The following is a 22,788-nucleotide window of genomic DNA, read 5'->3' on the forward strand; positions in this document are numbered from 1 at the left end:
TCTGACACCTCGGTGATTGACACCTCCTTTCCTCTAACACCCCCCCCCTTAATCCGTCTCCCCCAGTGAGGCAATAACTGGTGGACAGCTGGTGCCCACACTGACACACACACACACGCACACGTACACACACACACATACACACACACACACATACACAGACATACACACACACACACACACACACACACACACACACACACACACACACACACACACACACACACACACACACACACACACACACACACACACACACACTGTATTATTTTCTTATTTAAAACTGTTTATTATTGTGTGTGTGTGTGTGTGTGTGTGTGTGTGTGTGTGTGTGTGTGTGTGTGTGTGTGTGTGTGTGTGTGTGTGTGTGTGTGTGTGTGTGTGTGTGTGTGTGTGTGTGTGTGTGTGTGTGTGTGTGTGTGTGTGTGTGTGTGTGTGTGTGTGTGTGTGTGTGTGTGTGTGTGTGTGAGGGCAGATCAACATTTGTTTGTGCAGCGATCCGTCTCGATCCGGTCTGCTTCCTCCGTTACAAACAGAGCAGAAAATACAATATAAATAAATAATATAAAGACGTTGAACTGAGTTTTTGTGTAAACATCTTCGTGTCTCCCAAACAAAGGGAGACTTTACATCAGCAGGATGTTGTTTATTAGTTATTGCCCCTGCCTCTAAAGCCCCTTACACACCGAGACGATTTTCGGCTTCACTTTTGATTGTCTTTTAACACTAAGTTTATATTTGTGAAATAAATGAAACACTTTTGATCATAACATCTGGTCGTGGAGTACTTAAAACTTTGAGAAGACAAATGTTCCCGCCTCAGGCACAACATATATAATTACTAGGAATTTCCTTGTTTTGGGCAAAAAGTATCCATGAGCCCTTGTTTAGCTGAGACAGCTCCACATGGAATTTATGGACATCATACAATTGGAATATTTTGCAAAACTATTGTTTATTTTTTCCTAAATAATTGTTTACTATAATTAATTCAAACAACAGAGTTGAAATGTTGAGCTTGACAATAAAAAAATGAAGTATAGGAAAGAGAAGATACTGACACTTGCCTTTCTTTGCCGCCTTCTCCTCAGTAGGCTTCTGTGATGTCACTCCCTCAACGCAGATGTCACATGGACCGATCCATTATTTTAATAGGGGGGTCAAATGTATAGCGTGACGGGGTTGAAACAAACTGGGGGACGAGTGTCTATAGTGCAATTTCATAGATAATTCATGTACTTTTCTGATTTTTAAAGTACACACGCATTATGATTATATTAGCATCAAAATGTTGGTATAATTGGCAATTGTTATCTGTTTAATATTCAATGAATATGTGATGATGCTCAGTGAGGACATGCAAAAAAGACAAATTATTATAAAACAAAAACAAAATATATATATTAAGTTTTACGTTGTAACCCAAAACACCATGTTCCTTTAATTCACTGCTTTAAAAATACATGTTGTAGTTTCCTTTCATTTAAAATGTTTGAAGTAAGCTTGGGGACACAAAGGGCACCCGATTCAGAGAAGATAGTAATTATAGTGGTCTGCATAAACAAAGAGTTTGAGAACCCCTGTTCTAATAGATACCGTGAGCATTTTCATGTTCGGTTGTTGGTTTATTCGCTCTGGGTTTGTTGTTAGCTCTGGTGTTAGCTGCCTAGCTTTCACTAGCATTAGCTGCTTAACCTTTATACTCTGGCAATGTAAGCTCTTTCTGGCTATCTTTGGTACATTTGAGTTTATATCTTTACTGTAGTGACAGCTGTTGTGCAGGTTAGCTTTTATTGCTTCACTGTTTTATGATTCTGACATAAACACGTTACTGATGCTACTGCTAGCTTTAGTTCCCATCAGCGTTAGCATTCCAGTAGCTCCTCTTGTTTTCCACTGTATTGTTTTCCTGTGAGTAACTGAGTACAAGGATGTGGAACAAGAGACACAGAGTGTGTGTTCCTGAGGTGTCGCAGTGTGTTAGCCTGATATTTAATCCATGCTTGAAGTGTGTGTGGACGTCTTTATCCACGACAGCAGCAGGGTTTTCTGGCTGAGCGGACTCCATTCTGAATGATTAATATTAAAGCAGAGTAAGTGAGCCTTGCAGAGATTCTGCTGCTGAGGCTAAAAATACCTCCGCTCATAAAAATAGATCATGTTTCAAGTCCAAGGTCTTCATTTCGTTCAGAGGGAAACGGCTGTTGTTTCTGGAGGTTCATCTGGTTAAAGAGAGGCGGGGTTCTGGAGGTTCATCTGGTTAAAGAGAGGCGGGGGTTCTGGAGGTTCATCTGGTTAAAGAGAGGCTGGGGTTCTGGAGGTTCGTCTGGTTAAAGAGAGGCGGGGTTCTGAAGGTTCATCTGGTTAAAGAGAGGCTGGGGTTCTGAAGGTTCGTCTGGTTAAAGAGAGGCGGGGGTTCTGGAGGTTCATCTGGTTAAAGAGAGGCTGGGGTTCTGGAGGTTCATCTGGTTAAAGAGAGGCGGGGGTTCTGGAGGTTCATCTGGTTAAAGAGAGGCGGGGGTTCTGGAGGTTCATCTGGTTAAAGAGAGGCGGGGTTCTGGAGGTTCATCTGGTTAAAGAGAGGCTGGGTTCTGGAGGTTCATCTGGTTAAAGAGAGGCTGGGGTTCTGGAGGTTCATCTGGTTAAAGAGAGGCGGGGGTTCTGGAGGTTCATCTGGTTAAAGAGAGGCGGGGGTTCTGGAGGTTCATCTGGTTAAAGAGAGGCTGGGGTTCTGGAGGTTCATCTGGTTAAAGAGAGGCTGGGGTTCTGGAGGTTCATCTGGTTAAAGAGAGGCGGGGGTTCTGGAGGTTCATCTGGTTAAAGAGAGGCGGGGTTCTGGAGGTTCATCTGGTTAAAGAGAGGCTGGGGTTCTGGAGGTTCATCTGGTTAAAGAGAGGCGGGGGTTCTGGAGGTTCATCTGGTTAAAGAGAGGCGGGGGTTCTGGAGGTTCATCTGGTTAAAGAGAGGCGGGGTTCTGGAGGTTCATCTGGTTAAAGAGAGGCTGGGTTCTGGAGGTTCATCTGGTTAAAGAGAGGCTGGGGTTCTGGAGGTTCATCTGGTTAAAGAGAGGCGGGGGTTCTGGAGGTTCATCTGGTTAAAGAGAGGCGGGGGTTCTGGAGGTTCATCTGGTTAAAGAGAGGCTGGGGTTCTGGAGGTTCATCTGGTTAAAGAGAGGCTGGGGTTCTGGAGGTTCATCTGGTTAAAGAGAGGCGGGGGTTCTGGAGGTTCATCTGGTTAAAGAGAGGCGGGGTTCTGGAGGTTCATCTGGTTAAAGAGAGGCTGGGGTTCTGGAGGTTCGTCTGGTTAAAGAGAGGCTGGGTTTCTGGAGGTTCATCTGGTTAAAGAGAGGCGGGGTTCTGGAGGTTCATCTGGTTAAAGAGAGGCGGGGTTCTGGAGGTTCATCTGGTTAAAGAGAGGCGGGGTTCTGAAGGTTCATCTGGTTAAAGAGAGGCAGGGTTCTGGAGGTTCATCTGGTTAAAGAGAGGCGGGGTTCTGGAGGTTCGTCTGGTTAAAGAGAGGCTGGGGTTCTGAAGGTTCATCTGGTTAAAGAGAGGCGGGGTTCTGGAGGTTCATCTGGTTAAAGAGAGGCGGGGTTCTGGAGGTTCGTCTGGTTAAAGAGAGGCTGGGGTTCTGAAGGTTCATCTGGTTAAAGAGAGGCGGGGTTCTGGAGGTTCATCTGGTTAAAGAGAGGCGGGGTTCTGGAGGTTCGTCTGGTTAAAGAGAGGCGGGGTCTCTGGAGGTTCATCTGGTTAAAGAGAGGCGGGGTTCTGGAGGTTCGTCTGGTTAAAGAGAGGCGGGGTTCTGGAGGTTCATCTGGTTAAAGAGAGGCGGGGGTTCTGAAGGTTCATCTGGTTAAAGAGAGGCTGGGTTTCTGGAGGTTCATCTGGTTAAAGAGAGGCGGGGGTTCTGGAGGTTCATCTGGTTAAAGAGAGGCGGGGTTCTGGAGGTTCATCTGGTTAAAGAGAGGCTGGGGTTCTGGAGGTTCATCTGGTTAAAGAGAGGCGGGGGTTCTGGAGGTTCATCTGGTTAAAGAGAGGCTGGGGTTCTGGAGGTTCATCTGGTTAAAGAGAGGCTGGGTTTCTGGAGGTTCATCTGGTTAAAGAGAGGCTGGGGGTTCTGGAGGTTCATCTGGTTAAAGAGAGGCTGGGGGTTCTGGAGGTTCATCTGGTTAAAGAGAGGCTGGGGTTCTGGAGGTTCATCTGGTTAAAGAGAGGCTGGGGGTTCTGGAGGTTCATCTGGTTAAAGAGAGGCTGGGTTTCTGGAGGTTCATCTGGTTAAAGAGAGGCTGGGGTTCTGGAGGTTCATCTGGTTAAAGAGAGGCTGGGGTTCTGGAGGTTCATCTGGTTAAAGAGAGGCGGGGTTCTGGAGGTTCGTCTGGTTAAAGAGAGGCGGGGTTCTGGAGGTTCATCTGGTTAAAGAGAGGCGGGGTTCTGGAGGTTCATCTGGTTAAAGAGAGGCTGGGTTTCTGGAGGTTCATCTGGTTAAAGAGAGGCTGGGGTTCTGGAGGTTCGTCTGGTTAAAGAGAGGCTGGGGTTCTGGAGGTTCATCTGGTTAAAGAGAGGCGGGGTTCTGGAGGTTCGTCTGGTTAAAGAGAGGCTGGGGTTCTGGAGGTTCATCTGGTTAAAGAGAGGCTGGGGTTCTGGAGGTTCATCTGGTTAAAGAGAGGCTGGGGTTCTGGAGGTTCGTCTGGTTAAAGAGAGGCGGGGTTCTGGAGGTTCGTCTGGTTAAAGAGAGGCGGGGTTCTGGAGGTTCGTCTGGTTAAAGAGAGGCGGGGGTTCTGGAGGTTCGTCTGGTTAAAGAGAGGCGGGGTTCTGGAGGTTCGTCTGGTTAAAGAGAGGCTGGGGTTCTGGAGGTTCGTCTGGTTAAAGAGAGGCTGGGGTTCTGGAGGTTCGTCTGGTTAAAGAGAGGCGGGGTTCTGGAGGTTCGTCTGGTTAAAGAGAGGCGGGGTTTCTGGAGGTTCGTCTGGTTAAAGAGAGGCTGGGGTCTCTGGAGGTTCATCTGGTTAAAGAGAGGCGGGGTTTCTGGAGGTTCGTCTGGTTAAAGAGAGGCGGGGTTTCTGGAGGTTCGTCTGGTTAAAGAGAGGCTGGGGTTCTGGAGGTTCATCTGGTTAAAGAGAGGCTGGGGTCTCTGGAGGTTCGTCTGGTTAAAGAGAGGCTGGGGTTCTGGAGGTTCATCTGGTTAAAGAGAGGCTGGGGTTCTGGAGGTTCGTCTGGTTAAAGAGAGGCTGGGGTTCTGGAGGTTCGTCTGGTTAAAGAGAGGCGGGGTTCTGGAGGTTCATCTGGTTAAAGAGAGGCTGGGGTTCTGGAGGTTCGTCTGGTTAAAGAGAGGCTGGGGTTCTGGAGGTTCGTCTGGTTAAAGAGAGGCGGGGTTCTGGAGGTTCATCTGGTTAAAGAGAGGCTGGGGTTCTGGAGGTTCGTCTGGTTAAAGAGAGGCGGGGTTCTGAAGGTTCATCTGGTTAAAGAGAGGCTGGGGTTCTGGAGGTTCATCTGGTTAAAGAGAGGCTGGGGTTCTGGAGGTTCGTCTGGTTAAAGAGAGGCTGGGGTCTCTGGAGGTTCGTCTGGTTAAAGAGAGGCGGGGTTATCTAAATATAGAACTGATGAAACCTTATAATGCACTGTGGGTTGTGTTTGACCTCTTTTGTTTAATATAGCATTGCATTGATGTGTGTTCAACATGTTAAATAGGAAGTAGAATCCAATCCAACTTTATTTATACAGCACATTTAAAAACAGAGTTGATCAAAGTGCTGTAGATCAATAAATATATAAAAAGCAACATAAATACGTTGAGACAAAACCGATAGGACAAAAGAACGAATGTAAAAGCACGAGACAATAAAACCATCCTTAAAGCCAGCGACTGGAAACTTCTCAAACACGATGTGAACACAGCAAGCTGCAGGGTGAGGATGTGTCTCTGGATGAAATACCAACATTAGGAACAGTGTCATAGTTTCTGTGACGGACCAATCGTTGTCCATTTGTATCTCTCTGTACACACACACACACACACACACACACACTACTTCCTGTTTCTCTCTCTCTCACACACACACACACACACACACACACTACTTCCTGTTTCTCTCTCTCTCACAGACACACACACGCACACACACACACACACACACACACACACACACACACACACACGTACGTGTGTGTGTGTGTGTGTGTGTGTGTGTGTGTGTGTGTGTGTGTGTGTGACCTTGACATTGTGACCTGTTCTGGAAGCTTCAGTCAAAGTGATGCATTTATTTTAATGTGAGATTTTAATATTGCTAATATTTCAGTTTTTAAAGATGATCCATAAAGATATTATCGAGATACGATCAGACGCTCTTTATTACACACACACACACACACACACACACACACACACACACACACACACACACACACACACACACACACACACACACACACACACACACACACACACACACACACAGATTGTGAGGAGGTTGTGGTCATGACTCTCTGTTTCTCTGCAGCTGCTCGTCTGACTCACGCTGACTCTGGAGGTTTTTTATTTATTACGCTAACTCCTAACGTTATCCGGAAAGTGTTCCCCCTCCCTCTCCATCTTCCAGTCGTCTTTTATTAAGTATTAAACACACTTTTTGACTATTTATAAATAAAAAGTCATTATCCTTCAGGTGTAATGCTATACATTTTGTCGAAAAAAAGTTGTAATATTTTAGATTAAAAAGGTTATTGTTTGTGTAAAAACAGCTGCAATACTTTGGGAGAAAAACAGCAATTTCAACATAAAATTCAGTTTATTTTGGAGACAGATTTGTGATATTTGGGAGAAGTGGAGTGACCCTAATGATGCGTATCTTTAACCCTCAGTATTGTGTCATATTTAAGTGTGGCTGCGATCAAAGCTGTTCTGTGTGTTAGCTTGTTTATATTTAACCTGGCGCTCTATAGTGACTTTCCTCTGGAGCCTCTGGTGGCCGTCTGAGGAAGTGCAGTTTTTATCACGGACGTTAAGTGTAAATAAACGTCATATCGGTGTATTTCTGATTCATAGGGAGAGTGTGTGTGTGCAGCGCGTCATAATAAACTGACATCTTTGGAACCAACGTCTTCATCGTGTCTTTAAATCATCATCGTCACCTCCACCCCCACACACTGATGTATGGAGAAGTGTGTGTGTGTGTGTGTGTGTGTGTGTGTGTGTGTGTGTGTGTGTGTGTGTGTGTGTGTGTGTGTGTGTGTGTGTGTGTGTGTGTGTGTGTGTGTGTGTGTGTGTGTGTGTGTGTGTGTGTGTGTGTGTGTGTGTGTGTGTGTGTGTGTGTGTGTGTGTGTGTGTGTGTGTGTGTGTGTGTGTGGCTATCTGTGGACTCCACCAGTTTGCTTCCATCAGACTCTGCACCACCTGACTCAGCAGTTAATGTGTGTGTGTGTGTGTGTGTGTGTGTGTGTGTGTGTGCGCGTGTGCGCGTGTGTGTTGGATGGTAAATGATGCACAGCTGGTGTCTGCACAGCTCTCTGCCAGAAGAGAGCACATGAACACACATCGTTGTTTTCTTCTCTTGTGACACCTTAACGAGCGTCATTCAATTAAAACCTTAAAACTAAATATGAACCTTTACGTTTAAAATATTTACCAAATTATTCTCACAATGCAGAAATATCCTCACCACACACACACACACACACACACACACACACACACACACACACACACACACACACACACACACACACACACCGTCGTAACATTATGGGGTAATATGTGTTTTGCAGAAAAGGGTTGTAATGTTTTTTAAAGCAGTATTAGTAGGTGCGATGAAAGGCTCACTAAAACACCCAAAGAAAGCTTTTATTAGAAAGTGAATTGTTATTATTTAATTTGAGTCACTGCTCTACCGCTCATAGACTGAAGTCCTTACCACCAGCTGCTCTTGCAGTAATAAGTAGTGCACCTTTCTTACTGTCCTAATGTGCTCAATGTAGGGACTGCTTTTTCCTCTTTTGTTTCCTTAGTGATGTTCTCTGTATTTGATGTGTCTGTGTCACGGTGCTGCCTTCTTGGCCAGGTCAGCTTTGCAAATGAGATTCTATCTCAATGCTTTTATCTGGTTGAATAAAGGTTAAAAAAAAAAAAAGACCATATGGTGCCTCTGAGTCTCTGAGCAAGGCACCGAGAACTCCTCCCATTGGGGGGTGGGGGGGGGGGGGGATGTTAACGAGCAGGAACTCTGCTCACCTGTCAGCTCACACCTGTCCTCAGGCAGGAAGAGACGAGGTCATAACGTCAGAGAACATGTTCAGTGTCAGAGAGGAAGAGGAAGGTCACGCTAAATCTGAGAGAGAAACCAGAGTGAAGTTTAATGATCTCTGTGTGTGTGTGTGTGTGTGTGTGTGTGTGTGTGTGTGTGTGTGTGTGTGTGTGTGTGTGTGTGTGTGTGTGTGTGTGTGTGTGTGTGTGTGTGTGTGTGTGTGTGTGTGTGTGTGTGTGTGTGTGTGTGTGTGTGTGTGTGTGTGAGTGAGAGAGAGAGACCTTTATCTGAAAACGTCTTCATCTCAGGAGAGAGGATTTAATCTCAACATTTTTATTTAGGATCGTTAAATTGAATAAAATCTCAATTTAAAAAAATACAACTAGAATACAAACAAATAAATAAAAATACATCTCAATTCTAAAACTACATGATACAAAAATAACTATTAAAATAATCTAAATAAAATAACAATAAATAAAAGAATAGAAAAGAAGCTAATACCAATAAACACTAATAATAAGGGAATAAAAACAGAAATACATAAAAAGATACAATTACGATTAAATAAGAATACAAATACAATCTTAAATGAAAAATATAAAAACATACCATAATGGTAAAATAATGTCTAAATAAAAATAACTAAAATAAAGGGCGTGATGAAGATGAAGATGAGTGTGAGGCTCCTCAGGACACACGATGTTCACAAACACCAGATGTATTGATTGAATATGTAATAATGATGAACAGCCTCATGGCAGCTTTAACTGTGAGTCATGTGTGAATCACTGGTGATGCGTTCAATGGTCGGAGGATTTTAACAACCGTCAGAAACAGAGACTCGTCTGTCGCTCTAAGATAAATGTGTTTTCATCTTCAGAGCTCAGCATTTAGTGTTTGAAGCTGCAGAAGTGGTGTCTGCAGTAAAACCAGCTTTCTGTGTTTATGATTGAGTTGGGGGTGACACAAGTAACTTAATGAAGCATTTGCAAACGAGACACTCATTGAATCTTAAACGGTGCAGCGATACTGCTAGTGCTAATAGTGCTAGCGGGCTTCAGCCGCGCCGTGTGTAAATGTGACCTGAGCGAAGGCTCGCAGGCAGGTTAGCTGCTGCACGGGTAATATGTTTTGTTTACCTGAGTGCAGTCTTGCAGGCACATCGCCTTGTCTTTTTTTAGTTTATTAACACCAAATTATTGAAAAGTATCGATAAGAGTATCGAAAAATACCGATAAGCAGTACCGATATCGATAAAATCCTAACGATACCCATCCCTAGATATGAGTATTGTATGATTAACAGTTTCAAAGGCCTTTTTTAGGTCAAGAAACAGCTCCTACAACACCACCTTTATCCATTTGGGATTTGATTTTTTCTGTGAAAAAACAGTTGGCGGTCTCTGTTGAGTATTTTGCCCTAAAGCCAAAGTGCATTGGATGCAGAGAAAATGGACTGGTGTTTAAATGGTCAATGATTTTCAGACACAAGTTTCTCAGAAACCTTTGACACTGTAGGAAGGCTTGGCCTGTAGTCACAGGAAGACATGGGGTCTCCACTTTTAAATATTGGGATAACTTTACATGTGATTTTTGGGCAATTGTTGAATTTCTTTCACTTTTTTTCATGATTTTTAGAAATGTTACTTACAGTTATTGGGGCATTTTTTGGATTTCTTTCTCCTGTTTTTAAAGATCTAGTAAAAGGCTATTCTAAAAAGATACGTGTTTAGGCCTTTAAAGATGAGAGGATCACTGAGGACGTTTTAACTGGAGCTTCAGGAGGAGAAATGTTTTCATGATGGAGTCAGACAGATGGAGAGGCAGAGACACACACACACGCACACACACACACACACACACACACACACACACACACACACACACACACACACACACACACACACACACACACACACACACACACACACACACACACACACACTCAGTGGTGTTTGTAGAGGTGTGTTTCGGGGGATTTCCCTCCTTCTGCCTCATTATCCAGTTTGTAGTCCGGAGAGGAAGACGTTTATCCGCCCGTATGGACCAGAGTTTGAATGAAAAAAAGGGTTAAAAAGATTCCTGCTAATCAGAACACGGGGAATTAAGAGCAATTAAGAGTTTATCTGTTAATTAAGAGCAGGAAACAAGGGTAAAAACCTGAGGAGAACAAAGTAGTGAGCTGTTAAGGGTAGTTTCTCTCTCTCTCTCTTTATTATCTCAGATTGTAGAGAAGTCTATGAGGAAATGTTCCTACTTCTCTCTCTCTTTATATCCTCAGATTGTAGAGAAGTCTATGAGGAAATGTTCCTACTTCTCTCTCTCTTTATATCCTCAGATTGTAGAGAAGTCTATGAGGAAATGTTCCTACTTCTCTCTCTCTTTATTACCTCAGATTGTAGAGAAGTCTATGAGGAAATGTTTCTTCTTCTCTCTCTCTCTATTACCTCAGATTGTAGAGAAGTCTATGAGGAAATGTTCCTACTTCTCTCTCTCTTTATTACCTCAGATTGTAGAGAAGTCTATGAGGAAATGTTCCTTCTTCTCTCTCTCTTTATTACCTCAGATTGTATAGAAGTCTATGAGGAAATGTTCCTACTTCTCTCTCTTTATTACCTCAGATTGTAGAGAAGTCTATGAGGAAATGTTCCTACTTCTCTCTCTCTTTATTACCTCAGATTGTATAGAAGTCTATGAGGAAATGTTCCTACTTCTCTCTTGATTTATTACCTCAGATTGTAGAGAAGTCTATGAGGAAATGTTCCTACTTCTCTCTTGATTTATTACCTCAGATTGTAGAGAAGTCTATGAGGAAATGTTTCTTCTTCTCTCTCTCTCTATTACCTCAGATTGTATAGAAGTCTATGAGGAAATGTTCCTACTTCTCTCTTGATTTATTACCTCAGATTGTAGAGAAGTCTATGAGGAAATGTTCCTACTTCTCTCTCTCTTTATTACCTCAGATTGTATAGAAGTCTATGAGGAAATGTTCCTACTTCTCTCTTGATTTATTACCTCAGATTGTAGAGAAGTCTATGAGGAAATGTTCCTACTTCTCTCTTGATTTATTACCTCAGATTGTAGAGAAGTCTATGAGGAAATGTTCCTACTTCTCTCTTGATTTATTACCTCAGATTGTAGAGAAGTCTATGAGGAAATGTTCCTACTTCTCTCTCTCTTTATTACCTCAGATTGTAGAGAAGTCTATGAGGAAATGTTCCTTCTTCTCTCTCTCTTTATTACCTCAGATTGTATAGAAGTCTATGAGGAAATGTTCCTACTTCTCTCTTGATTTATTACCTCAGATTGTAGAGAAGTCTATGAGGAAATGTTCCTACTTCTCTCTCTCTTTATTACCTCAGATTGTATAGAAGTCTATGAGGAAATGTTCCTACTTCTCTCTCTCTCTTTATTACCTCAGATTGTAGAGAAGTCTATGAGGAAATGTTCCAACTTCTCTCTCTCTCTTGATTAGCTCAGATTGTAGAGAAGTCTATGAAGAAATGTTCCTACTTCTCTCTCTCTCTTTATTACCTCAGATTGTAGAGAAGTCTATGAGGAAATGTTCCTACTTCTCTCTCTCTCTTTATTACCTCAGATTGTAGAGAAGTCTATGAGGAAATGTTCCTACTTCTCTCTCTCTTTATATCCTCAGATTGTAGAGAAGTCTATGAAGAAATGTTCCTACTTCTCTCTCTCTCTTTATTACCTCAGATTGTAGAGAAGTCTATGAGGAAATGTTCCAACTTCTCTCTTGATTTATTAGCTCTGTAAACCTTTTCCAGATGAGTTTATGATCTCAATCTGTAGTTTCAAGTCTTCTTCAAAACAGCATGATGATCATTTAACAAACTGTGGATGCATTCACTGTAAAATAGACGATAAAGCAGAATATTTCCAGACACTTGGACCTCTCATCCAATGGTCCTTTTGGCCTTAAAGGAGATTAACATTTCCAAGTTATGTCAGATAATGGCTGAGAAACTGCAGAATCAGTCCTGAAATAATTATATAAATTGTCCTACAAGGAACCAAACAAAGACCTGAGGACACTCAGAATAATTAAATGTCATCTTCCAGCTCGTAAATCCCTGTAACTCCTCCGTTTCTGCGTCTCCTGCCTTTGTCTTCACCTCATTAGTCTTTCCACAATCTTCCGGTGTTCAGGGACTTTTGATGATCACCGTGTGGATGACAGAGTGTCTTCACCTCCACTAAACAGAGGATCAGAGCGCTAATCTGTTAGCATTTCACCTCGCTGAAGCCCGGACTTTCCCCGTAATTACAACCTGAGCTCGGTGGGAATCTGCAGGAACACAAACATCAGCGTGAGGGTTTATTAGGAGAGAGTGGGCGGCTGCGTCACCTGAGGGTGTGTTTAAAGTGGGTTTATGTGTTTATAATACCCTAAAACAGTATTTGTGGAGTCATGACTCACGGTGATGCTCCCACTCGGATTGGATTCCAGTGAAAACAAGCAGAGGTATTTAGATCTGCTTTTATTCTGATGACGTGCTGGAAAGACAAGACTTTATGGAAATGCATCAAAAACAATAAGGATAGTGTTTGGATGGTGTGGGGAAACTTCTGAAGCAATGGGAGTCAGGACTCAGAGACGCACGAGGAGAGCTGGAGCTCTGATGGCAAACACTGACGGTTTATTTGGAGCTTCGTCCGGAGAATTCACGAGACATGCCACGGGCCACGGTCTGACCACGCGGTAGAGATGAGCCCTCCTGTAGCTCCAGGCTTTAGTTCAGAGTGTAACAATCAACATTCTTCAAGAGAGAGACTAAACAGCTGAGGACACTGAATCACATTAGTTGTCTCTTATGGCTCGGGGTCATCTCCACCCCGAGGAGGATGTGTTCCAGGTGCCCCACAACAACAACAACTATCTCTGACCGAGAGCTACCCGGTCACAAACTGGAAACATCAACAACGTGCTAGAGCAGCCCCTCCTTAAGGGGGATAGGGGCTGCTCGAGGCCGGGCCTCTGCGTCAGAGGGTGAAAGAGGACACTAGGGCAAATCATTCCCTGACAGATATGTTTTACATTTTCAAATCAAATCAAGTTTTATTTATAGAACACATTTATAAACATACTTTACATTTAATAAAAATAGCCTTCAGTAGAGACACTCTACAACAAATACAACAGCACAGATTGTTCAGAATATCAGTATGAGAAAAACGACCCCCTCTGTCCTCTGACCCTCTGTCCTCAGACCCTCTGTCCTTAGACCCTCTGTCCTCAGACCCTCTGTCCTCAGACCCTCTGTCCTCAGACCCTCTGTCCTTAGACCCTCTGTCCTCAGACCCTCTGTCCTCAGACCCTCTGTCCTTAGACCCTCTGTCCTCAGACCCTCTGTCCTCTGACCCTCTGTCCTCTGACCCTCTGTCCTCAGACCCTCTGTCCTTAGACCCTCTGTCCTTAGACCCTCTGTCCTCAGACCCTCTGTCCTCAGACCCTCTGTCCTCTGACCCTCTGTCCTTAGACCCTCTGTCCTTAGACCCTCTGTCCTTAGACCCTCTGTCCTCAGACCCTCTGTCCATAGACCCTCTGTCCTTAGACCCTCACATGGTACAAGGAAACACTTCCAGAGAAACCCCACAGTTGAAAGGGGAACATGGGAAAAACCTCAGGGAGAGCAACAGAGGAGGGATCCCTCTCCCAGGACGGACAGACGTGCAATAGATGCTGTGTGTAAAGAAGAGATAATACATTTACAGAGAAGGTAGACCAGATGTTTGGAAATGCATGCGTCTGTAATAAGAAGATGAATCCACGAGGATGTCAACAATCCTCTGGGAGCCTTCAGGGAAGCAGCATAACGAGACCCAAGGCAGGACCGCAGAGACAGGTTCAGCCACGACCCGAAGTCCACGACTTAATCCAGAACTCAGGATAGAGGATCCAGGACACAGGACCACAGCAAGAGGATCAGCCTCGACTCAGGACCCCGGTGTAGAGATAGACACAAAACAAGAACAAATGTGTCTGGGTTCATCGGAACATGAGAGAGAGGGAAAAGGTCATTGGATCAAAGTGATTCTCGATAACCCTCTAGAAAGATCTCACGAACTTCCCCACTCAATCTATCAAGACCCGAGACGCAATGCGGCTGGCCCATGACGCAGCAGAGGCAGCAACGAACACAGCGAACAGAACATCGTAATAATCCAGAGAGAGGCTGTCTCAGCTCGAAGACGCCGTGGAAATGGTGTTCGCTGACTCTCCGTCAGAAGATGAGGATCTACTTCGGCCTCAATCAGACCCTGATTATGAACGTCTGGAAAGGTATGTACTCTCTCTGTTTGTATGTATTAGGTGTGTATTTAATTTATAGTAATTCCACACTCGCAAAATACAAAATGGACGCCGCTTTGTTGTTGTTGTTGTAGTAGCGTAATCGTTCCGTGAGAAACGAAAACAATGGGAACATCGTGTTGGTGAACGTATGAATAGATTAATTGTATTTTTGTGACTATAAAACGGCAGTATATAAATAAAGCTGTATTGTATATCAACCCAGTCTATGTATATATATATATATATATATATATATATAAATATATATATATATAAATATATATATACATATATATATTTATATATATATATATTTCACACACGCCAAATGGAGGCTGTTTTGTAGTTCTACAGACATTGACTATTAGCAGTTTATAAATAAAGCTGTATTGTATATCAGTCTATATATATATATATGTGTGTATGTGTATACTGTTATTTCACACACGCTAAATGGAGGAATCATCTCTGACTGAGCCAGTGAAGTAATCGATTTAGTTTTTTCCACATTTGTTTTCACAGTGATGAAGACGAGTATCAAATGGCTTTTGGATCACAGCCATCAACATCTGCCTCATCCGAGCTACGACGTGCATCAGATCAGCATACAGTTGCCCCAGAGCCATCAACATCTGCCTCATCCGAGCTACGACGTGCATCAGATCATCATACAGTTGCCCCAGAGCCATCAACATCTGCCTCATCCGAGCTACGACGTGCATCAGATCAGCATACAGTTGCCCCAGAGCCATCAACATCTGCCTCATCCGAGCTACGACGTGCATCAGATCAGCATACAGTTGCCCCAGAGCCATCAACATCTGCCTCATCCGAGCTACGACGTGCATCAGATCAGCATACAGTTGCCCCAGAGCCATCAACATCTGCCTCATCCGAGCTACGACGTGCATCAGATCAGCATACAGTTGCCCCAGAGCCATCAACATCTGCCTCATCCGAGCTACGACGTGCATCAGATCAGCATACAGTTGCCCCAGAGCCATCAACATCTGCCTCATCCGAGCTACGACGTGCATCAGATCAGCATACAGTTGCCCCAGAGCCATGAACATCTGCCTCATCCGAGCTACGACGTGCATCAGATCAGCATACAGTTGCCCCAGAGCCATCAACATCTGCCTCATCCGAGCTACGACGTGCATCAGATCAGCATACAGTTGCCCCAGAGCCATCAACATCTGCCTCATCCGAGCTACGACGTGCATCAGATCAGCATACAGTTGCCCCAGAGCCATCAACATCTGCCTCATCCGAGCTACGACGTGCATCAGATCAGCATACAGTTGCCCCAGAGCCATCAACATCTGCCTCATCCGAGCTACGACGTGCATCAGATCAGCATACAGTTGCCCCAGAGCCATCAACATCTGCCTCATCCGAGCTACGACGTGCATCAGATCAGCATACAGTTGCCCCAGAGCCATCAACATCTGCCTCATCCGAGCTACGACGTGCATCAGATCAGCATACAGTTGCCCCAGAGCCATCAACATCTGCCTCATCCGAGCTACGACGTGCATCAGATCAGCATACAGTTGCCCCAGAGCCATGAACATCTGCCTCATCCGAGCTACGACGTGCATCAGATCAGCATACAGTTGCCCCAGAGCCATCAACATCTGCCTCATCCGAGCTACGACGTGCATCAGATCAGCATACAGTTGCCCCAGAGCCATCAACATCTGCCTCATCCGAGCTACGACGTGCATCAGATCAGCATACAGTTGCCCCAGAGCCATCAACATCTGCCTCATCCGAGCTACGACGTGCATCAGATCAGCATACAGTTGCCCCAGAGCCATCAACATCTGCCTCATCCGAGCTACGACGTGCATCAGATCAGCATACAGTTGCCCCAGAGCCATCAACATCTGCCTCATCCGAGCTACGACGTGCATCAGATCAGCATACAGTTGCCCCAGAGCCATCAACATCCAAGCTACGCCGCCGGACGTCTGCACCAGTACTAACTCAGCCTCCCTCTGCATCTTCTGATTCAGTGGACAGACTGTCAGGAGGAAAGTGAAACGGGCTGGTGTGTGGCAGACTAAGATTGTTACCGTTCCTGACGCTGTGGTGGACTACAGCAGAAGCATGGGCTGCGTGGATGTGTCCGATGCTTTGATTGGGTGCTACAGCGTTCACCACAAAACCATGAAGTGGTACAAGACTTGTTTTTACCATTTTCTGGACATTGCAGTGGTGAACAGCTTCCTTCTCCACAAGGAGCTGCACAAGATGAGGGGCGACCCCGGCAGGACGAAGCCACACACCCAGAAGTCCTTCAGGGAGCAGCTGGCTGCAGACATGAGGAGTGAAGTCCCTGCAGCACCCCCCCCCCCCCATCATCACTCGTACGCATTCCCAAGTATTATGGGGAAGATGCCACCGCGCTCAGGAGGTGCTCTGGTGCTGGCAACAGAACGGTGAAGACCTCTCGACTGCACTAAGTGCCTGGTGCCTCAATTCAAAGAAGAACTGTCTCGAGGCGTGGCACACCTCTGACTAAACACATTCAGGTCGTGTACTTTTTTTCTTTTTTGCCAGTTTTTACAAAAACAATGCTTGTGGTGTTGTTTCGGTTTTAGTGGAGTTTTTTTAGTGTGTTATTTTTTAAATAAATCTGCTCCTGTTGGAGACAAATGTATCCTATGTTTCCTAATTGTTATTGTGTAAGTAAACCTTCCTAGAAGTGTTAGTCGGGTGATAAACATGTAAAGACTGTGGCAAAGTCCACACACACACACACACACACACACACACACACACACACACACACACACACACACACACACACACACACACACACACACACACACACACACAGACACACACACACACACACACACACACACACACACACACAGACACACCATGTACATTAAATAAAAACACTTGTATTTGGATGGAATGATTACCTATGGCGATAATAAAATAGTTTGTACAGTAAGGTACCTGAAAAAGGTCAAATGGTGTGATGGTATCATAATGTGCCCAAAGGTCCGCCTGGACTTCTTTTTGCCAAACCTCTCTAAAAAGGTCAAATGTCACTTGTTTTGCCTCAATCTTGATACAGGGTACTTATTATATGTTATACTTTGGATTCCTAAAGCTTTTAGTCTACCATCCCTTCATTCAAGGGTGGTTTTCACTATAAGTAATGTTTTTTTAGGCGGAGGTAAGAATTTACCTTTTTTGACTATGTTCCATCTGAATTTACTGACACAGAAACATCTATATTGATTCTGACACTTCTACATCCAACTCACAGATGCAACCGTGCTTTGATAAAATAAATTATTCATATAACCCTTTTAGAAGTTAAGTTATCGTCATTTGTTTTGGCCATTGCATTTTCGAGCCTGAAACCTGAAAAACAGGCTCAGGGCTTAAGAGGTTTAATGGAAATGTACGATTATCAGCATTAACAGCGCTTTAATTAGACTTTAGATTGACTTTAATTCGACTTTAATTTGACTTTAAATTGACTTATTTGGTCAAAATTCATGTTTTTAATGGTTATTTTGATTGTGACACTTATTTAAAGACTTTATCTCTTTGTCTTAAGCAGATTTAGTCATTTCTGTCTCTACTAGCCCTTGATTAGATTAGCTGCTCAATAAATGGGTTTAAATGGCACTTTTCCCACTGGTTCAGCCTTGGTGGTAGCTGCAGTCGAACAAAGTGACACAGTGTTGATTATTGGAATTATTTGGTCGAATTACTTTTTCATTTTTCATGTTTTAATGGTTATTTCTATTTTAAATAAATGGATTAAATGATTTGAATTGGCTCTTATTCCACAGAGTGGGTGTTTCACTCAGCCTTGGTGGTAGCGTTAGTCTTCAGAAACCAAACAAAGACTGGAAAATAGGATCTGATGATGGTATGTGTCTTTACTGGTTCTGTGTATAGCGTTTTCTAACAAAGCGACACAGCTCTGATTGGTCCTCTTGACTCGGGGTTTATTTCCTCCGCTCAGACGTGCTGTCTGAAATCCTGCAGAGATGAATATAGATTATGAAAAACAATACGAGCCGCTGCTGTTGTTGAATTAGTGATGAGGACAACGTAAATTATGCAGAGTGATTAGTAACCAGGCAACGCAGGCTTAGATCAATATGAGGGGGAGGGGGGGGGGGGTCAATTAAAAGAGACGGCAAGAATAAATCAGGAAGAGTTTCTCATTCAGTTTTTCTACTTCTGTTTCTGCTCAGATGCTGGACAGGAAGTCGATCAATACATAACGTTAGAGGCCCTGTTTGGCTTTCTGTGGTGCTCCTCTCCTGTAGTGTGTTGTATAGGTGATTAGATCAAATAGATTCTCTTCACAGTGCATGTCAATGGTCTGCAGAGGCTAAAATCCCTGTTTTTCTGAAAGTGTGATTTCCAATGAAAACCCCGCCTTTGTATCTCTTGAGTTTTTCTGATGAACTGACAACGTTCCTGTAGAGTTTACGAATATTACCCTGACCTTTAACTCATACAAAATTGAGAAAAACTAAATGTTTGGCTCGTAAAACGTGAAGAAATCTACAGAGTCATGTTTTTAATTTCCACATCACATGTCACTTGTTAGACGCTTTCATCCAAAGCGACTTCCATACTCAATACTGTGGACAATCCCCACAGGAGCACTTTGGGGTGAAGTGTCTCAGGGACACAACGACATGCTGACTGCAGTGGGGTTTGAACCTGATCCCAACACCAACACACCACCCACTGTGCCACACGCCTCCCTATATAAAGTTTATTTACGAGTTACTTCTGTTCCTGCTCGGATGTTGGACAGGAAGTTGCTTCAATACATAACATTAGAGGGCCTTTCTTCTTCTGTGGTGCTCCCTCTCCTATAGGTGCATGTCAATGGTCTGCAGAGGCTGAAATCCCTGTTTTTCTGAAACTACAATAGTGTGATTTCAGTGAAAACCCTGCCTTCTTGTCTGGTGAGTTTTTCTGATGAACTGAATATTACCCTGACATTTACAAACCTGTTGAATTATCTGAAGTCATAAAAAGTTGAGCAAAACTCATTTATTTCGCTCGTAAAAAGCTTAGAAATCTGCAGAGTCATGTTTTTAAAACTCCCTTTCCTCTATCTGCAGTAAACGTCTTTTATTTATGACTTGTTTCCTCGTCTGAGTGCATTATACTTTGATACATCTCCAGTCTCTAATTGCACAGCATACTTTGAGTTGAGATCCATTTCCGTTTCTGTTTTTCCGCCCGTTTGTTGAACTGCAGTCATATTCCTGCTGGTCTATAAATCAGCTGTTGGAGCTGCCAATAGCCCATTTAGCGGCTCTAATGGTGACGGATGAGATGTGTGGAGGTGAAGAAACGAGCCTCCAGGGTTTCCAACAGCTCCTTCCTCTTGGAAGAGGAACTGGGACTGACGGAGCAGCGATGGGGCTTTTATTGTGAAGAGCAGGAGGTGAAACCAGAACAAACTGCAGGGAGTTTACACCTAATGTGACGACAGTCTGATCCTTTTCGATCCACTATTCTGGAGCTTCTTTTGAAGTTCTTTTAAGCCCATTTTGGTCTGATAGTACCATCTCTGGTTTGGTCTAGAATACATTATTCTCTTATTCCAATCTGGCCCAGTTTGAGTCCAGTTTTCTGTTGCATTGTGGACCATCAGTGTGTACGACTGTTTGATTCCTGGTTTGGTCCAGTTTTATTGGTGCTTTCGCTCTGTTTTGCCCCCATTTAGTCCAATAGTCTCTGGTGTTTCAGCTCTAACTTAGTCCAATAGTCTCTGGTGTTTCAGCTCTAACTTAGTCCAATAGTCTCTGGTGTTTCAGCTCTAACTTAGTCCAATAGTCTCTGGTGTTTCAGCTCTAACTTAGTCCAATAGTCCCAGGTGTTTCAGCTCTTACTTAGTCCAATAGTCTCTGGTGTTTCAGCCCTAACTTAGTCCAATAGTCTCTGGTGTTTCAGCTCTAACTTAGTCCAATAGTCTCTGGTGTTTCAGCTCTAACTTAGTCCAATAGTCTCTGGTGTTTCAGCTCTAACTTAGTCCAATAGTCTCTGGTGTTTCAGCTCTAACTTAGTCCAATAGTCTCTGGTGTTTCAGCTCTAACTTAGTCCAATAGTCTCTGGTGTTTCAGCTCTAACTTAGTCCAATAGTCTCTGGTGTTTCAGCTCTAACTTAGTCCAATAGTCTCTGGTGTTTCAGCTCTAACTTAGTCCAATAGTCTCCGGTGTTTGAGCTCTAACTTAGTCCAATAGTCTCTGGTGTTTCAGCTCTAACTTAGTCCAATAGTCTCTGGTGTTTCACCTCTAACTTAGTCCAATAGTCTCTGGTGTTTCAGCTCTAACTTAGTCCAATAGTCTCTGGTGTTTCAGCTCTAACTTAGTCCAATAGTCTCTGGTGTTTCAGCTCTAACTTAGTCCAATAGTCTCTGGTGTTTCAGCTCTAACTTAGTCCAATAGTCTCTGGTGTTTCAGCTCTAACTTAGTCCAATAGTCTCTGGTGTTTCAGCTCTAACTTAGTCCAATAGTCTCTGGTGTTTCAGCTCTAACTTAGTCCAATAGTCTCTGGTGTTTCAGCTCTAACTTAGTCCAATAGTCTCTGGTGTTTCAGCTCTAACTTAGTCCAATAGTCTCTGGTGTTTCAGCTCTAACTTGGTCCAATAGTCTCTGGTGTTTCAGCTCTAACTTAGTCCAATAGTCTCTGGTGTTTCAGCTCTAACTTAGTCCAATAGTTTCTGGTGTTTCAGCTCTAACTTAGTCCAATAGTCTCTGGTGTTTCAGCTCTAACTTAGTCCAATAGTCCCTGGTGTTTCAGCTCTAACTTAGTCCAATAGTCTCTGGTGTTTCAGCTCTAACTTAGTCCAATAGTCTCTGGTGTTTCAGCTCTAACTTGGTCCAATAGTCTCTGGTGTTTCAGCTCTAACTTAGTCCAATAGTCTCTGGTGTTTCAGCTCTAACTTAGTCCAATAGTCTCTGGTGTTTCAGCTCTAACTTAGTCCAATAGTCTCTGGTGTTTCAGCTCTAACTTAGTCCAATAGTCTCTGGTGTTTGAGCTCTAACTTAGTCCAATAGTCTCTGATGTTTGAGCTCTAACTTAGTCCAATAGTCTCTGGTGTTTGAGCTCTAACTTAGTCCAATAGTCTCTGGTGTTTCAGCTCTAACTTAGTCCAATAGTCTCTGGTGTTTGAGCTCTAACTTAGTCCAATAGTCCCTGGTGTTTCAGCTCTAACTTAGTCCAATAGTCTCTGGTGTTTCAGCTCTAACTTAGTCCAATAGTCTCTGGTGTTTGAGCTCTAACTTAGTCCAATAGTCCCTGGTGTTTCAGCTCTAACTTAGTCCAATAGTATCTGGTGTTTCAGCTCTAACTTAGTCCAATAGTCTCTGGTGTTTCAGCTCTAACTTAGTCCAATAGTCTCTGGTGTTTCAGCTCTAACTTAGTCCAATAGTCTCTGGTGTTTCAGCTCTAACTTAGTCCAATAGTCTCTGGTGTTTCAGCTCTAACTTAGTCCAATAGTCTCTGGTGTTTCAGCTCTAACTTAGTCCAATAGTCTCTGGTGTTTCAGCTCTAACTTAGTCCAATAGTCTCTGGTGTTTGAGCTCTAACTTAGTCCAATAGTCCCTGGTGTTTCAGCTCTAACTTAGTCCAATAGTCCCTGGTGTTTCAGCTCTAACTTAGTCCAATAGTCTCTGGTGTTTCAGCTCTAACTTAGTCCAATAGTCTCTGGTGTTTCAGCTCTAACTTAGTCCAATAGTCTCTGGTGTTTCAGCTCTAACTTAGTCCAATAGTCTCTGGTGTTTCAGCTCTAACTTAGTCCAATAGTCTCTGGTGTTTCAGCTCTAACTTAGTCCAATAGTCTCTGGTGTTTGAGCTCTAACTTAGTCCAATAGTCCCTGGTGTTTCAGCTCTAACTTAGTCCAATAGTCCCTGGTGTTTCAGCTCTAACTTAGTCCAATAGTCTCTGGTGTTTCAGCTCTAACTTAGTCCAATAGTCTCTGGTGTTTCAGCTCTAACTTAGTCCAATAGTCTCTGGTGTTTCAGCTCTAACTTAGTCCAATAGTCTCTGGTGTTTGAGCTCTAACTTAGTCCAATAGTCCCTGGTGTTTCAGCTCTAACTTAGTCCAATAGTCCCTGGTGTTTCAGCTCTAACTTAGTCCAATAGTCTCTGGTGTTTCAGCTCTAACTTAGTCCAATAGTCTCTGGTGTTTCAGCTCTAACTTAGTCCAATAGTCTCTGGTGTTTC

General features: G+C 43.7%; 2 protein-coding genes across 5 annotated transcripts in view; both read left to right on the top strand.

Moving 5' to 3' along the window:
• The window catches only part of fars2 (phenylalanyl-tRNA synthetase 2, mitochondrial), a gene marked incomplete at its 3' end in the record, with an annotated part of 66,460 nt that overhangs the window by 17,143 nt on the left and 26,529 nt on the right, over positions 1-22,788 (top strand). The gene's annotated exons all lie outside the window — the stretch shown is intronic.
• LOC307026585 (uncharacterized protein) lies at positions 13,801-17,391 on the top strand. Its single transcript, XM_079662104.1, has 2 exons — positions 13,801-14,536; positions 15,071-17,391. The coding sequence occupies exons 1-2, from the start codon at positions 14,368-14,370 to the stop codon at positions 16,537-16,539; spliced, it is 1,638 nt and encodes a 545-aa protein (XP_079518230.1). The 5' UTR covers positions 13,801-14,367; the 3' UTR covers positions 16,540-17,391.

Source organism: Notothenia rossii (genome assembly GCF_949606895.1).
Source record: "Notothenia rossii genome assembly, chromosome: 12".
Taxonomy (NCBI): domain Eukaryota; kingdom Metazoa; phylum Chordata; class Actinopteri; order Perciformes; family Nototheniidae; genus Notothenia; species Notothenia rossii.

Bases quoted from the DNA above. Each gene is read 5' to 3' on its own strand.
- LOC307026585 (XM_079662104.1), top strand. From the start codon at position 14,368: ATGACGCAGCAGAGGCAGCAACGAACACAGCGAACAGAACATCGTAAT. The intron at 14,537-15,070 runs GTATGTACTCTC...TTGTTTTCACAG, and splicing joins GATTATGAACGTCTGGAAAG to TGATGAAGACGAGTATCAAA.